General features: G+C 37.0%; 1 protein-coding gene across 2 annotated transcripts in view; it reads right to left on the bottom strand.

Moving 5' to 3' along the window:
- Nucleotides 1-17,568, bottom strand: part of Micu1 (mitochondrial calcium uptake 1) — a 191,871-nt gene that overhangs the window by 80,486 nt on the left and 93,817 nt on the right. For both annotated transcript variants that reach the window (XM_027931277.3, XM_027931276.3), the window contains exon 7: nucleotides 778-860. In XM_027931277.3, the coding sequence (XP_027787078.1) occupies nucleotides 778-860 (83 nt within the window). The remainder of the gene's footprint in view (nucleotides 1-777; nucleotides 861-17,568) is intronic.

The raw sequence follows: 17,568 nt of genomic DNA, 5'->3' as shown, positions 1-17,568 counted from the left end.
GTTCAATCTTTGAGAAACAATAATTCTTGGGACCAGAAACAGTGGCCTACCTATGTAAATGAATTTTTAAAGGCAAGTCTATAGACTTATGCAGTGGCACACACCTATAATCCCAGAAATTTGGGAGGCTAAGGCAGGAGTATTCCAAGTCAGAGGCCAGCCTCAGCAACTTGAAGAAACCCTGTCTCAAAATAAAAATTAAAAAGGGCTTGAGATGTAGCTCATTGGTAGAGTATTAATAAAACTCAAGAATTTAGAAATTTTTTTGTCTTCAAACGAAAATACATATAGAAGGCATTTGATGAATGTCTTGAGTAGAAATATTAGCCGTTAGCCTCACACATACCTAATTTAACAATATACATGCAAATAATAGTAATGCCCTTAAAATGTGGGCAATATTCCTTATATTTACAGGACTAGTATAAGGATGAGAGATAATGTATGTAATGTATGTAAATTATCAACAACAGCCATTATTACCATTTTGATTAGACATTTAATCATAATATACAGATTTAAACATAAATCCATCACTACTTTTAGACTTAAAAAATAATTAAAGTTGAGATTACTTTTAAATCCTTTATTAAACCTAATCCACATGAAAATGTGTTTTATATGTTAATGTACTTATTGCCTCTTTTTTTTTTTTCTTTTTTGTGATGCTAGGGATTGAACCAAGGGTTTGTACATCTAGGCTAGTACTTTACCACTGAAGTATAATTCCCAGCACTAAATAACAATGTATTTGAGGAACTTGCCAGAACAACTTGCCTGCTCAAACTCCTCCATGTCTACTTCTCCATCTCCATTCAAGTCAAACATCTTGAAGGCAATTTCAAAATTTCTTTGAGGAGCTGCAAGAAAAGCAGAAAGGGAAACAGGAGGGAGGAAAAATATATTTAGAAGGCATTGATAAAAAAATCATTTAAGAAAAACAAATGGTTAAACACTGAAATATAACACCCATGTCAGAAAATGACACAGAGGCTCTGGAGGCTGAGGCAAGAGGATCATAAGTTCAAAGCCAGTCTCAGCAACTTAGTGAGGCTCTAAGCAACTCAGTGAGACCCTATCTCTAAATTTAAAAAAAAAAAATTTAAAAAAAAGCTGGAGATGTGGCTCAGTAATTAAGTGCCGCTGGGTTCAATCCCTAGCACCAGGAAAAAAACAAAACAAAACAGTAACACAGAGTTTATTTAGTTCTACCTTTCAGTAATACTCCTTAAAACTAAAAAGAGTTACTGCAGCCAGTAAAGACAGTAATTGTCTATCTTTGTGTTTCAATGCTTTTTCTTAAATACTTCACCTTTGCTTTTTAGACACCATCCTCTTAACTGTACAACATTCCAATTTTTTCTTTTAGATGCTGTGGGATGAAATCAGGGCTTCATGCTTGCCAGGCACATACTCTACTACTGAAACTATTAGATATTGTTATTGCTTAGTTGCTTAAATTGAGTATTATTTATTTAGGCAAGAAAATGTGTCTAGGGTGAGACAAACTGCCACAAAGCAAGAAGCTTTCAGTCTAAGTCTTTGTTTTGTCTTTAAAACAAACTAACTTTCTAGTCCCTCCATTTTAAATACAACCAGGAGCTCTGTACATATTATTCTGACAACAAGGATGTCAAACTGTTTTCTTATACTAGTTTACTTATTGCCACTACAGTTGTGGTAGGGCAGAACAGCATACTGAAAACAATCGTATCGGTGTATACTGAGTAAAGTACCTTTAAATGTTAAAATTAACCTAAAGTTCAAAACACAAAATAAAAACATGAGAAACATGACAAGATAGAATATATTTTCTTTCCATTAAGTGAATGATAAAAACTTTTCAATAATTCTTTAGTGTTCTGGGATCAATCAAAATAAAATTAATATACTTTATTCACTTCAATAAAACAAATTTAATAGTCTTCCTCCCTTACCATGCTAAATGTTCTAGTGAATAAAACTAAGTTGTTGACATCCTTACTTTGGTGCTTCCAGTCTATATAGCTTAAGAGAATAAGCTAAAATAAATACCCTATATATATCCTAATACCATTAAATTAAAATTTCAGTTAATATTATTTTTACTAAAAAATGTAAAGATTAGATGTGGACAAAAAAAGATGAATGACCTTTGTGCGTTATGCATGGTTATAGAGCATCCATATACCTTGCTTATGAATTTCTCAATAGTATCTTCAGGGTTTAAATTTCATTTTCATATGGCTAGCCAGCTAGGTTGGTAAGTTCCTGGTTTTAGTTGCCTGAGTGAAACACGTGTCTGTCAGCTTTATTTTCTGTTGACTTCCAATAGATTTGCTCTACTTTGGACCACAACTACAATTGCTAGAAAGGATACAGCTGAGAGAATAAAATTTTTGTCTATTTATTGCCACTTCTCAAAATTTTCCTACCTTTATAAAAATAATCTGTTAATGAGAAGTTACTATGTGCCAAGCATTGAGCTAGAAAATTTCAACCTGTTTATCATGCGATTTTGTACTACTTTCAATCCTGAAAGTTTTTATTTCTTTATTTTTTAAATGGGGGAAAGGGAGGCTCAAAGCAGTTAAATGATTAGCTTAAAATCACACAGATAAAATGTGGAAGAAATGGGAATGGGACTTAGAACAATAGTGACTCCAAAGCCTACAAAAACATCTCACTATGCTCCTTGACCTCTGACACAAATACAGAAATCTTATATATGTAGATATGTACACTCTTTATATTTTTTGACCTACAAAAACAACAATAAAACATGACTGTTTGCATTAGTCTCTGCAAAAGCTGAGAGTTCCAAGTTGTTTATCAAAAGGAGATAATTGATATCAAAGAAGCACACCATATCATGCTCACTAATCGGCTATCCTAATTGGAGACCCATAGACAACATTAGACTCAGATAGGTTTGTCATGTCTTTCAAAATTCTGAATATGAATCTCTTTATCAGAGTATACTCTCCTATTCTTTCCTAAGTCTCACACTTGGCTCACTTCACTCATATATATTATGTGCCTAAACTCTGCAGATATTTGCCATTTTAACAGCAGAAAATATGAACCCACTGAAGGTTCTAGATAGGACAGTGACATAATGAGGCCTTTATAAAGGACTTCTCTGGCTACCTGTGAAGGATGAGTTGGAAAAGAAGAGCCAGTTTCAGTGAAGATTACAGAAGCTCTTGTAAATGCTAAAATGTGAACTGAGATGATGGTGGTGGTAATGGAGAGGAATTTTGAAACAAATTTGAAATATCTTAAGAAGGCAGAAATTATATAACTTAATGATTAGTTAGCTGTGATGGGTTGAAGGTGAAAAGGGATGACAGCATAACTGGCTAAGATACTGAGTAGCTTGCATGTCATTTACCAAGAAATAAAATAGAGGTAAAATGTCTGAAAAATATAATAGTTCAGATGGGATCTGCTGAATTCAAGGGGTCCACAGCATATTCAGATGGAGATGTTCAGGAGATGAAAGAAATATGAATCGAAGGTTAAAGAAAGAGCGTAAAGATGGAAGTTACTGACATATATATGGTTAGTTGTGAACAACCTGACATGAAGTTACCCAAAGAGAACTGAGAGGTAAGGAAAGGGTAAAATGCAGGCAGAAACCAATACTTCAGGTGCAGGGAAGAGGAAAAGCAGTGAAATGGTATGACAACACTAGGAGGAATACAGTTTAAGTTAACAGAAACAGAAAAAATATGTATCACTGAGAACCAGGTAAAAATGTTCCCATATAGGAATTAAAGCAGCATTCACATAACTTATCTCCGCTGATGACACAGGATATGCAGGATGTTTAAAATTTGAGCTTAAACCAGGTGCGGGGGCTTATGCCTATAATCCTAGCAGCTCCAGGGGCTGAGGCAGGAGAATCACAAGTTCAAAGCCAGTCTCAGCAATTTAGCAAGGCCCTAAACAATTTAGTGAGACCCTGTTTTAAAAAGAAAAAGGGCTAGGGATGTGACAAAGTGGTTTAATGTCCCTGGGTTCAATTCCCAGCACCAAAACTAAAAAATAAATAAACAAACTTTGAGCTTATCATAATCTTTTATGTCTACTGTCCTGCGAGTTCCACAAAGGCATGTGCCCAGATCATTTAAATGACTTGGTCATTCTAGCAAATCACAGTTATTACTTCCTTCTATAACTAAGGTTAAATTAATTTTACTGAAAAAAGCACACCTTGTACTGCCTGATGTTTCTCTGTCTTTTTAGTTTCTTGTAGATTGTGTGCTGTATGAGGAGTTACTCTTAAGTGCTTATTAAAGTAATGTGAGGACCGTCTAGAGGCTGTGCTCCTGTGCTCTGGTCTCTGCTGAGGCAAGCTGGACGGCAATCTTGAATATTCCCATTAAGGTCTCACCAGTCTATGAGGGAAGGTCCTTCCAGAAGGTGGTCCCTCACAGCATATTCAATCTTCACTTCCTGATCACATCAAAGCAGATGAGACAGAAAAGACCAAAACCAGCTTGTCTGAAGTGAAATACACTATACAGAATATGATTTTGAATAATTTTCTTGTAAATATCTGTTTACTTTTAAATGTAGGTTTCAGGATAATTTTTTAATCTAGTTATTTTGAAAGTCTGAAGATATTGTGGATTTATATAAAAGTTCTGAAAAACTCTTAATTCTGGGGTACTTATACAGTGAACAGTGAGGCCTCCTCCTGCTAAAAATAATATTTGGAAAGCCACATAATTTCCAAATGGTCTTACCATATAGGGAAATGATTAAAATTTACATCATAATTTTTGCTACTAGGACGCAGAGCTACATTATGTCTGTTCTGTTAAGAGTCCATTTTTACAATATTATCTACCCATTAACAATACCTCTGAACTTCCCTGAGGCACAATTTTTCTACTTTGCTTTAATAATAATAAAAAAAGCATCTTTTTCTATGTGTAGTTAAGTCAAATAATCAGATAGCAACAACAGAAGCTGTCCTGAAACTTTTAGGTCTCTTTCACTAGCTGTCCTTTAATAGAAAATGCACAGGGCTAGAACTCTAATTCTGGGTCTTCCAACAATATAACAAGTCATTTGCTGCTTTAAATTCCTTTCTGACAGAATGATGAAAAAAATGAATAGATTACATTTTAAACAAGGTTTTCATTTTCTGTTGGTTTGATTCTTTAACCAAAAACTCTACTTGTATTCATCCCTGTTTTAAAATGCTGCTGTTGGATAAATGAAGTCATTAACATGCAGCAATAGAGAATTCTGAGTTAGGAAAAACTTTAGATTATAATCCTCCATTCAATGATTTGACTATTCTACTGATATTACATGGGTGATCACACAGCCTCTGATTATTTCACACATAAGTCACCACTTAAGACTTAAGCACTGTTGACAATATTAAATAAGCAGAGCCTAAACCTACTCTTTGTAGTGCCTACAAATTGTAAAAGTTTAATTTTCTAGAGAAAAATACCACATCTGCTTTGTTCCCACCAAATAAATACAAACTATTATCATGTCTCTACTAAAGTCTTCTCAGAATCTGCTTCCAGATCAACATGCTAACAACCCTCTTCTGAGGTATTTTACTTCTACTTCTACTACTACTACTACTACTACTACTACTACTACTACTACTTTTTCTTCCTCCTCCTTCTGTTTCTCCCCTCCTTCCCGTTCTTCTTCTTGTGGCACTGGAGATTTAACTCAGGGCCTACCACATGCTAGGCAAGCATTCTACCACTGAGTTACATCACCAGCCCCTCTGGGGCACCTTAAATGGTCAATGCCTTCTGTAAGTGTAATAGCCTAGATAGAGTTAACTCTGGACATAATGTGCTTTCTAGAACAGGACTGCATTTTTGCAGAATAATGGACTGGCATTAATATATAATGTGCTGGTATCTTGCTTTCTACATAATATTCAGGCTGAGGGTTGGAAGAGAAAACTCTTTTTAAGATTTGATTTTAAAAAATGCTCCTTCCTGGGCTGGGGTTATGGCTCAGTGGTAGAATGCTAGCCTAGCACATGCTAGCCTAGCACTGGGTTTGATCCTCAGAACCACATAAAAATAAATAAAACAAAAGTATTTTTAAAAAATTCCCCTTCCTGCTGAGGATGGTGGCATATGCCTGTAATCCCAGCTGCTCAGGAGGCAGGGGCAGGAGGAGTTCAAAGCCAGCCTCAGCAAAAGCGAGGCTCTAAGCAACTTGGTGAGACCCTGACTCTAAATAAAATACAAAATAGGGTTGGGAACATGGCTCAGTGGTTGAGTGCCCCTGAGTTCAATCCCTGGTATCCCTCTCCCACAAAATATGCCCCTTCCTCAATTTTTCTGAATGCTTTAAGATATGACAGTTAGGTAAAGTCTGGAGGAAATTTTTCTGTCCTTCATACAGAGTTGGGGGAAAGTCCCCATGGTCCAATGTGTTGTAGTATAGCACTTCCTTGGGATGACTTAGCTGCAGAAAAATACTATGCAAAAAGAAAATATCCTAACACTTAAGCAATAGCGGACTGATTTTCTTTTCACTGACCTAGGTTGCCTGTTGATATTGGATTTTGTTTTGGGTAGTAATTATTTTATAGTATACTCTGATAATCTATCAGGTTTTTTTGAACTTTCTTCAAAAGCAGTGTCTCTGCTGGAAGGGGCTCTTTTGGTGGGGTGGAGGGAGAAGCAGGGTTGCTGCTATTGCTCTATAGTGCTTGCGGGGCTTCAAAGGCCTAGAACCCTGGCTGGTTCTCTGAACAGCGCTTCAGATTTCCTCGTATCCAGGACACAGTCATATCCTCTTCCCCAATTTGGAAGAAAAACAGAAAAAGGGCAATTGTGTGGGGGAGCCACCTGGTCCTTTAAGCCACGAAGGCAAAGAAAGTGGCCTCATTCTTGAACTCAGGTGGGTCCAGCTGTGGCCTCAATAGCTTGCTGAGTTCCTAGAGCTGGTGGCTGGGGGATCTTCTTTGGTTGGCTCTTGGTCAGTCACCTTTTGGTCAAAGTTTGCTTCTGTACCTTCCATTTGCATTGCTAGTGTTGCTGAGAGGAAGGCTGGGCTCCAACACCACTGCAGGGGCTACAGATAACTACAGGTAAGAATGCCTCATCCCAACAGTCACCTGCCCTCTGAGGCCTGAGGCAGAAAGGCAGTTGGAAGAGGGTATCAACCATACCACCCAGATGGTTATTCAGGACTTATACTATAATTATACATTATTGTTTTAGTCAGCTTTTTCATGCTGTGACTAATGGACCAGACCAGAAGAACTGAAGAGGAGCAAAAGTTTATTTGACGGTTCACAGTTTCAGAGATCTTAGTCCACAGAAGGTGTGCTCAATTCTTTGTGGTTAGAGGTAAGGCAGACCATCATGGCAGGAGAGTGTGGCAGAGGGAAGCAGCTCACATGATGATCAGAAAGCAGATAGACAAACTCCACTCTCCAGATACAAAATACATACCCCATGACCATGCCCACAACAAACCACAGCCCCACCCACCTGCCTCCAGCCACCAGTTAATCCCATTAGGATTATTAAAATAATCCACTGATAATTTTAAGGCTCTCACAAACCAATCATTTCCCTTCTGAGCCCTATTGCATTGTCTCACATGTGAGCTTTTGGGAGACACCTCACATCCAAACCCTAACAATTATAAATATATTATATTTTATATTATACTGATATTTCTTAGAAGATAGGAGCCAGCCTCTGAGGAAGAGATGGAGGTGGCGATGAAAGTGTTGGTCCTTGAGCTACATGGTGGATAGTCATGCTCTTGCCTAGAGTGTTGTGTTTCTATAGTTGTCAGGCAAAGGAGGTCACTTCAGGAAAACAGATGGGGCCAGCTGAGTCCTTCCAATCATGGGAGGCTAACTGCTGGACTACTGCTGCACATCCTGCTGTGCACAGTGCCTGTGCTAAGGTCACCTATTGTGGATTCATCATTTCAAGGTTAGTACTCAAGTCCCACGTGGAGACTTGGATTGGACATCATGTAATTATTGCAAAGCAATCTTACCATTGACCAGCAAGCTTTCAGATCTTGACTAGATCCACACATTGTACTAATGAGTATCTTTTCCAAGTCCAGAAATGATCCAGTACAACTAGCTAAACCACTCTGCCCAGTCAGTGCCCTGAAACATCTATGGGCCCATATCTTCTCTGCCACCGACTATTGAGGTAGAAAGTCTACCAGAAGGGACAGCCCCTTCTCCAGTAGGAACCTTGGTGTTCCTAAACTGTGGTGAGCTGAGGACTTTCAGGCCCCTCCCTGGAAATTGACCAAAGTCATACAGCTATAGAGAGACATTTGGAAGGGATGCTCAAAGAAAAAAAAGTAGGAAATAGCTCATCACTATTTCCTACAGCCAGATATTTGAGGCCCCCTGTTCTTATGTGAAGACTCAAGAGTTGGAGTCTCTACTATCTTAATTGTACAAGTAGGGCTGTGGCTGTGGCTATGGCTCAGTGGCAGAGCACTTGCTTAGCATGTGTGAGGCACTGGGTTTGATCCTTAGCACCACATAAAAATAAACAAATAAAGGCATTTAAAAACATTGACTGTACAAATAACCCATTATGCTCATGACCCCAGGCAATTTTCTTTGGGATAGGATCCAGGATGCCTTGTATGTCCTAGAATGTTCCCAGGCTCTGCTGCTTAAGGATGGTGAGAGATCTGAGGGAACTGTAGGAGCAGAGCTGAGGAGGGTCCAGTGACAGACACAGACAGACCTACTAGTCTCTATGCTGAACTCCTCCAGCCCAGAGATCTGGACTGACACAGCAGACAAGGAGGTAGAGCAAGAAAATGTCCCCTTTCTTATGGTTTTGCTTGACAGGCCTTAAAGGACCTTCATGCTTATAGGATTTCACCAATATTGTGAGCTCCCCTGAGCCTAGTCTGCTACAGATTCTGCTTTCCTCTTTCCCAACTGGTTCTCCCATCTTTGGCTTTGAGCCCCTGATCATTCCAGATGGTCTTGCTGCCATCCATGGCACCTTTACCTCCTGATGTAATCTATTTTATGGCACGGAGCAGCCTTGATACTGACAGCTGCAGTGGCCCGTAGCAGTGGGCCTACCAGGCTGTGCATTGCTGTTACTGAGAGTTCTTGATCTCCAGACCTGTCTGAAGGAGAAAGTTCACTAAAAGTCAGGAGTTTCCCTAGCTTGGGCCTGCTCGCTTGTTTTTCACAATCAGCCACCCTGATGTAAAAGTTTGCTGGCACTTTGGCTTCTAGGGAAGGATGGAGAAAGGGAATGTAGCATGGAGGTTCTATGCTCCCCAAGTCAGCTCCCGAAGTTTTGGGTTTTATTGCCATCCAGCACTGATTACATTCTTTCTGAGGCAGTCATTCACCACTGAAAGCTCTGCTCTGGAGCCTTATCTAGTTTAAGCTTAAAAAATAAATTTTCGGGGCTGGGATTGTGGCTCAGTGGTAGAGCGCTCGCCTCACACGGGCAGGACCCTGGTTTGATCCTCAGCACCACATAAAAAATAAAGACATTGTGTTGTGTCCATCTATACCTAAAAAATAAATATTAAAATAAATAAATAAATAAAATAAATTTTCACTGTGGCCATAAGGTGGTGTGAGGAGTTTAACTCTTCCGGATTCAGAGCTTGATCACACTTAAAATATTATTCAGCATGATTTGCCACCATCTTTCCTTTAATAATTAGATCTTTCCCCCTCCCCCCCAGTACTAGAGATTAAGCCCAGGGGTGCTTTACCACTAAGCCTCATCCCTATCCCTTTTTATTTTTTATTTTGGAGATTGAATCTTGGCAAGTTGCAGAGATTGTCCTCAAATTTGTGATCCTCCTGCCTCAGCCTTTCAATCACTGGGACTATAGGTATGTGCCACTAAAGACTGGTTACAATCAGGTCTTTTTGGGTACTGTTTGACAACTGTAAGGCACAGGGAAAAAAAAGAAAATGTAAAACAAAACAACAATTGGGATTATAATTGGTTACAGAATACATTGTGTTATGAAACAAAATTTAAATTAAGTTTCTCTCTTTGGGTTGTGCTAGAATGACAACTAAAACACTATAACAACTTTTTAACTATGCCACAAGTTTCAATTTCTTATCATTTAGTGAGTGCATTCAAACATAAGTAAATTAATTAAAATATTTCCTAAATATAATTTCTGCAGCTGTACGACTATATACTCCCACTAAACTACACCAAAGAAGGACCAAATTGCATAACTGAAATAGTATCTTGTTTGTGTGGTACATGCCTATAATTCAAGCTACTTGGGAGCTGAGGCAAGAAGATCTCAAGTTCAAAGCACCCTCAGGCAACTGAGTGAATTCATGTCTTAAAATTAAAAATGAAAAGGGCTGGGGATGTGGTACAGCATCTCTGGGTTCACTCCCCAGTACTGGGGGAGAGGGAGTGGAGAAGAAAGAAAATAATTTTTAAAAATATATTTTCCCATGTAATATGCAATTAGAAATGGCAAAATGAACAGACATTTTCATTACTGATTTTGGGAATACAGTATCTAGAAATTTCCTTAGTGAGGAAATAACAATAAGCTAATTTGAAATAGCTAAAGTTCCTGGTATGCAAATGCATTCATCCAGTTTTTCTTAGTTTTGCTCCTTTAACATAGGAAAAAAATTTCCCCTGGTAAAATGATAAATCCTAAATCAGGAGAAAAACAAAGTATTAGATTACATCATAATTCTCCTCCACACTTGAAAACTACAGAGCAAGTTCTAGAGTTTTGAGGGGAAAACCTTATATTCTAAGAATTCTACAAGAGTGAAATCATTTTTTTACCTATATTAACAATGAAGACATTCAAGGACACTGGAACTGTGAAATATACATACCATTTCTAATAAAATTTTGTAAGAAACAATTATAAGTCTGAAGCAAGTGTCAGTAAACATGGACTTACTAGCTAGCAGTTTATTTATTATCTATGGTTATGTTTCCGATATAAGAGCAGTTAAATAGTTGCAACAGAGAAATTATGGCCCATAGACTAAAATATTTGTATCTGGCTTTTTTTTTTTTTTTTAATAATGGAGACAGAACCTAGGGGTGCTTTACCATTGAGCTACACCCCAAATCCTTTTTATTTTGAGAGGGTCTCACCAAGTTGCCAGCCTTGAACTTATGGGTTTCTACCCTCAGCCTCAAGCCATTTCTTTTTATAAAGTGTTTTTCCCTTTTCCTACTCCCCCCCCACCAATGTATCTGTCTAATGTGTCTCTCTGTGTGTCTGTCTCTATCTCTCTCTCTCTTCCAGTGCTGAAAATTGAATCCAGAATCTCAGGCATGCTAGGAAATTACTAAACTACCAACTTGACCACCAGCTCCCTTCCCTCATTTCTAGTTCTACTTTCAGGCACATTTTGAAGAACACTCATCCAGTCCCTGCCTGGAACCTTTTTCTAATAATTTGAATTAAATGTGAAATATTTAACAATAGGAAAAAGTCAAAAATTGTTAAAATTAAATGATTACCAGGGGCTAGGGTTGTGGCTCAGTGGCAGAGCACTCACCTAGCATGTGCAAGGCCCTGGGTTCAATCCTTAGCACCACATAAAAATAAATAAATAAAATAAAGGTATTGTGTCCAACTACAACTAAAAAATAAATATTAAAAAAAAATGATTATCACTATGACTACAAACCCGATAAAAATATAGGCTCAAGTGACTAGTTTGAAGAATAATAAAAATAATAAAATAAATGACTGGGAAATTTCAGCCATATCTGGAAGATGTAGATATCTTCTTTCCTAAATCTCTTGGGGAAAACCAAAAAATATCCATAAAAACAAACAAATCCAGAAAAAAACCATAGAAACCTTCATTTAACAATTTGGAAGTTGAAGAATACTGACTTAGTATGCAAAGTTTTTTTTTAGTCCTTGATTAAATGATGTGTGTACACAGGGAGGAAAAATACAGAAGGAAAGGAGGAAAACTATTTTTCTTTTTTGAACTCAGGGGTACTCAACCACTGAGCCTTATCCCAGCCCCATTTTATATTTTATTTAGAGTCAGGGTCTCATAGAGTTGCTTAGCACTTCGCTTTTGCTGAGGCTGGCTTTGAACTCTCAATCCTCCTATCTCAGCCTCCCGAGTTGCTGGGATTACAGGCATATGCCCCCCGGTTGGAAAACTATTTTGAGGGAAACAATACTTAGTTACATATGGGGGTTAAGATGTAATTTTAAAATATACTGATCCTTATTTTTATATGCTTATCCCTTCTATTGGACTGCAGCTGCTCTAAATGTATTCTTGTTTATAAACATATGTGTATCTTATTTGCTGAACAAGATGTTTAATTACAGGGAGAGTAACAGGGGATCCTTTCCACAATGTATTCTAGCAGTGCATGATCCAACTAAGCACAATGTTCTGCTCAATGGCAAGAGGACTGAGAATAGGAATTTTGCTGTTTTTATGCCTATCTTCACTAGACATTATTTTAGATTACTTTTTAAAAAAAACTTTTAAAATTTTTATTCTAATTTGTTATATATGACAGCAGAATGCATTACAATTCATATTACACATATAGAGCACAATTTTTCATATCTTTGGTTGTATACAAAGTAGAGTTATACCATTCGTGTCTTCAAACATGTACTTAGGGTGTAGCAGCACAATTCACGATAGCTAAACTGTGGAAGAAACCTAGATATCCTTCAGTAGATGAATGGATAAAGAAAATGTGGTGTATATATACATAATGAAATATTATTCAGCATTAAAAGAGAATAAAATCATGGCATCTGCAGGTAAATGGATGGAGTGGGAGAATATAATGCTAAATGAAGTTAGCTGACCTCAAAAAACCAAATGCTGAATGTTTTCTCTGATATAAGAGTGTTGATCATGATGGGGTTGGGGGTGGGGAGCATTGGAGGATTAGACAAATGCTAGACAGGGCAAAGGTGTGGGAGGGGAAGGTAGGGGGTATGGGGGTAGGAAAGATGGTGGATTATACTGTATAGTGTCAGTGTTTCCATGTTCCCTTTGCACAACAAAGGGGAAAAAGTAATTTTGTTGGATGAAGAATTTCCTGGAAGGCAGAGAATTTAGTCTACTTTGCATTTCACCAAGGATGAGTCTTTTCCCTTTAATTTGTCTTGGTCCAGATCTAAGGGTTTCCTCCCATTAGGACAAAGAGCCCAAGGAAGAAGGAAACCCTATGTGTCTAACTAGTATTCCATCACTGGAAAGCCCAGCAAGCAATGCACAAAACAAAATTATGAACAGGGTTAGTTAGGTTATAAAAGGCTAAAGATGGGTTTCCTGATGAGTTTATACAGCAAGAAGAGAGATGACCCCATCTGTGAGAAAAATGTTGTTTGGATAAAACAAAGCTCTCTTTCAAATGTTTCCATCTCTGGGTGATGAAACCAGTTGGATTATGTATGTATTTTGCAATAAGCACCAACATAATTATTCTCTTAAATCTGTAAGACAATTTCTTTTTATTAGAACCAAATACAATTAAATATTACTTTATACATATACTAGACTTGAAAAAAAATTTAAGCAAGCACTACACTACAGTGATTCGTTCTGTGGATAAAATAATTATCCTTTAACTTTATGTGCTTCCTAAATCTATATTTTGGACCATTGCCTTTCTTAACATGAGGTATCTCTCGTGGATTCATATTTACCCGCTTAAAAGAAACTCTGTGACAGATGAGTGAGTAAAGGACTGCTGAAGTTAATTAACTGTCAGAGGCCTCATAGAACTAATTTATCTAATCTGGTCCCAGATACAATAATGGATATCCAAAGTATTTGGCCCATGAAAGTATTCTAGATACATTAATCAATAACTCTATGTATTTATGTTTTTTTGTCATAAGAATCTTAACATCCTTTCTTTTTTTATTTTGTATACTAGTAAAATGAACTGTTTATCAATAAAATGGAGTTACTGGATTCAACCGTGTCAATAAACCAACACAACTACAGATAGGCTTTGCAGGGGCTAGGGATATAGCTCAGTAGGTAGAGTGCTTGCCTCGCATGCACAAGGCCCTGGGTTCAATCCCCAGCACCACAAAAACCAACCAACCAACCAAACAACAACAAAGAAACACAGATAGGCTTTGCAAACACTAGCAATAAATTTTATGAGATGTTAAAAAATGAAAAAAATTTCAAAAAATAGAAGAGAAATTTAATAAATTATGCTTGTCATTGCAAACATCCTTAACTACTGCGGTGAATTGGCAGTAATTAAAACAGTCGCCTTTTTTTCACTGTGGCTAAGAACACTGACTAACTAGGAAGGTACTGAAATAATCTAGGTAAGATGTGAGAAGGTCTTGATAAAGGTAGTAGCAATATGTACAGTAAAAAACGACCAGGTCCTGGATTCCTTCAAGGTAGAATTGACAGAATTTACCAACAGTTTAGAAATATAAATATCCAGACAATTTGTTAAATGTCTATATACATATGTGCAAGTGTGGATATAAACTCACAGACATTTTTCCCCAAATGGAATCATATAAACAGGTATGTTTTTGACTCAACAACATATGAACATGTTTGTAGACCTCTGTACTATATACAATAAGAACTATGCTGGGTTTTAAAAAAAAATGTTTTAGTTGTAATTGGACACAATATCTTTATTTATTTTTATAGGGTGCTGAGGATTGAACCCAGTGCCTCACATGTGTGAGGCAGGTGACTACCAATGAGCTACAGCCCCAGCCCCTATGTTGGATTTCATGTATAGATTTACTATAATTGGTTCTGCCATCTGTTTGATATTGAGTTCTTTCAAATTTACCTTTTGCTCATCATCATTATTATACACTTGGTTATTTTATTAGCCTAGACTTGTAGAAAAGAAATCACTGGGCCAAAAGACAAGCATTTTATGAAGGTGTTTGATAAAATCTGTCAAGATTCAAAAAAAGTTATGCCAAAAAATTATGCTCTCACCAATACTACATAGTCAATTAAGTTTAAGTGTCAATTCAAATAGTTCACTCTGGTGTAAAGTGGTTTTGGGAACACTATGGATTTGGTAGTCAAATAGGAGGGGATACAAAGAATTGCTTCCTCAAAGAGCTAAATGACCCTAATCTTTATCTCAGTTTCTTGGAGTCCTTTAGACCTCTGAGAATGATCTAATTCACAAAAGATTTCACCTTATATAGTTTTGGGGACTGAGTCCAATTCTAGGTGAATTTAACTGTGGGGCAGACTCAGGGGGAAGCTGCCCAACATGCATGGTACAGCCATAATGCCTATACTTGGGATGGCTCCTAGACAAACCCATGCCCTGGAATTTACTGGTCTATAGTCAATCACATGATATCCAGGACCCCCTTAAAATTAGAGGGGGCAATTAAGTTGCTATTCCTAGCAGCACTTATTGGGATCTTCTAGTCAAAAGATGCATGTTTCTATTTTATTAAATTCTAAATATAGAGAAAAAACATTTAGAAATTTAAGGTATTCCCAGAACAGACTTAAATTCATATCAATTGTCTTGTTTATATTTATATTTCCTAAGAGAGAAAAAGCTCTTTATTCTTTACAGAATCTCCGTGTGATTCATTTATTTAATGGCAACTGGTAAGAATTTCTTTTTTAAAAAAAATATTTAGTTGAACCTTTATTTTATTCATTTATTTCTATGGGGTGCTGAGACTCAAACCCAGTACCTCACACATGCTGAGCAAGCACTTTACTACTGAGCCACAACCCCAGCCCAAGATTTTCTAAATAATATGAAACACTACATGTTAAGAACTCGAGTTTTAAAGTGTCAGACTAGGTGTAGTGGCTCATGTCTGTAATCCCTTCTACTTGCCTGGGCAACTTAGTGAGACCCTGAACTAATTAAAATGAAATAAAATGGCTACATGTGTAGCTTAGTGGGAAAGGGAGAATGCCTGCCTAACATTTATAAGGCCCTAAGTTTAATGCCAGTATCAGGAAAAAAAAATCATAAAAAGATTGAGGGATATTTTTGTAATTTCTTCAGCAAGGCCTCAGCCATATAGGACTTAATCCTAACAAGAGCAATTCTTCCATTTACATTTTCTATAGAAAATATATTTCAGTCCTGATTGGGTCTTGCCAAGTTGTTCAGGATGGCCTTGAACTTGCAATTCTTCTGCTTTAGCTTCCGGAGTAGTTGGGATTATACACATGTGCCACCTACCTGGCTTCAGCCTTGATTCTTTAAATTTAAATAATAAAAAAAAAGACTTATAATTTTAAACCTGAGAAAAGAAACAGCTGATGTTTCTAGTTCATAGTACATAGCCTTTCTGAACTTTATCTTAGTCTCAGTTACTTTCAGAGAGCTGTCAGAAAACAGACTTTCATTTAAACTGGTCTTCCTGTAACTTGACTATTGTGCTACAGGAAGGGTATTCAATGCCAAAGATGTTAAAAAACTTGGATTTCTCAAGAGTTCCTAGGAGAGAGATTCTAAAAGGCAAGCAAGGATGTACCCTTGCATTAAGGTCATGTTCTACTTTATAATTCACAATACAATTTCTTCAAGTTTATTACTACTTTATGCCCAAAGTACATATGCCTATATGACAGAACCCCACCCCTATCTTCAGAGATCTAAAAAATTACTATCTGCTTGACTTTCTTTTCATTTTATGTGGTTGCATTCCAGCCCATGTGATCAATAAGAGTCAAGCAACAGCTTATGCTAAGCCGCAATTTATCACACAGATGCTTAGATGTAGATGTAAAGAAATTGGATTTTTGTAAGTTAATTTATGCTAAATTGTAGGACCCTCTTTATGTGTGACTAGCTTTGGCATTCACCCAAAACTGTCTTTGAATTTGGTGTCCAGATAGAAAAATTCAGCTATTCTAGACTTCTAGTATTCATCATGTGTATATAGAGAGTAACTATTACTTGAAAGGATATAAAATTTTAATATGTATACTATGTAACTGTTCAGAAAAATTATTAGATATTTTATTAGCCAATAAATATATATGGAGTACTTCTATGTATTATATATTGTGCTAGATGTCCTTTCCAGAGCAGGCAGTAATTAGGCAAATCTTCAATGACAACCACTATATCTTGCCTTGATTCTTCTCTGAAATTACACAATGAATAAGCATTTTAAAAATGTGTTCCAGGAGCAAGTAAGCAACACATGATAAACTCTTAAGTATAACCAAATACTATTAAGGTGTGGGATTTAGAGAAACATCCAGCTATATAGATGGACCAATATATTTGATTACAATCCAGCTTCAAAGAGGCAAACAATTTGAAAAAAAAAAAATGGGGCTCAGACTATAGGCAAAGGTCTTTAAGCATTATCAGTCATTGAGAGCCAAATTCCTACAAAGCTATCCCAATCAGCAACAGAACAAAATCAGGACAGGATAGGGCCTGAGGAGGATGATAAGTGCTGTAAGTGATTGGGATCAGAGCAAGATTCTTTAATCTGCTCTAAGGTAATGAAGGGACGATTACATACGGCAAAAAGGTACACTGAGGTCCATTTGACATTATGATCAAGTTAGATGGCTAGGTCTCTCTTCTATCCAGAAGAATTATAATTTTT

The sequence above is a fragment of the Marmota flaviventris genome, chromosome 4 (genome assembly GCF_047511675.1).
Source record: "Marmota flaviventris isolate mMarFla1 chromosome 4, mMarFla1.hap1, whole genome shotgun sequence".
NCBI classification, from domain to species: Eukaryota; Metazoa; Chordata; class Mammalia; order Rodentia; family Sciuridae; genus Marmota; species Marmota flaviventris.
The sequence above is the reverse complement of the archived record's forward strand: the minus strand, read 5'-3'. Positions and strand labels throughout refer to the sequence as shown.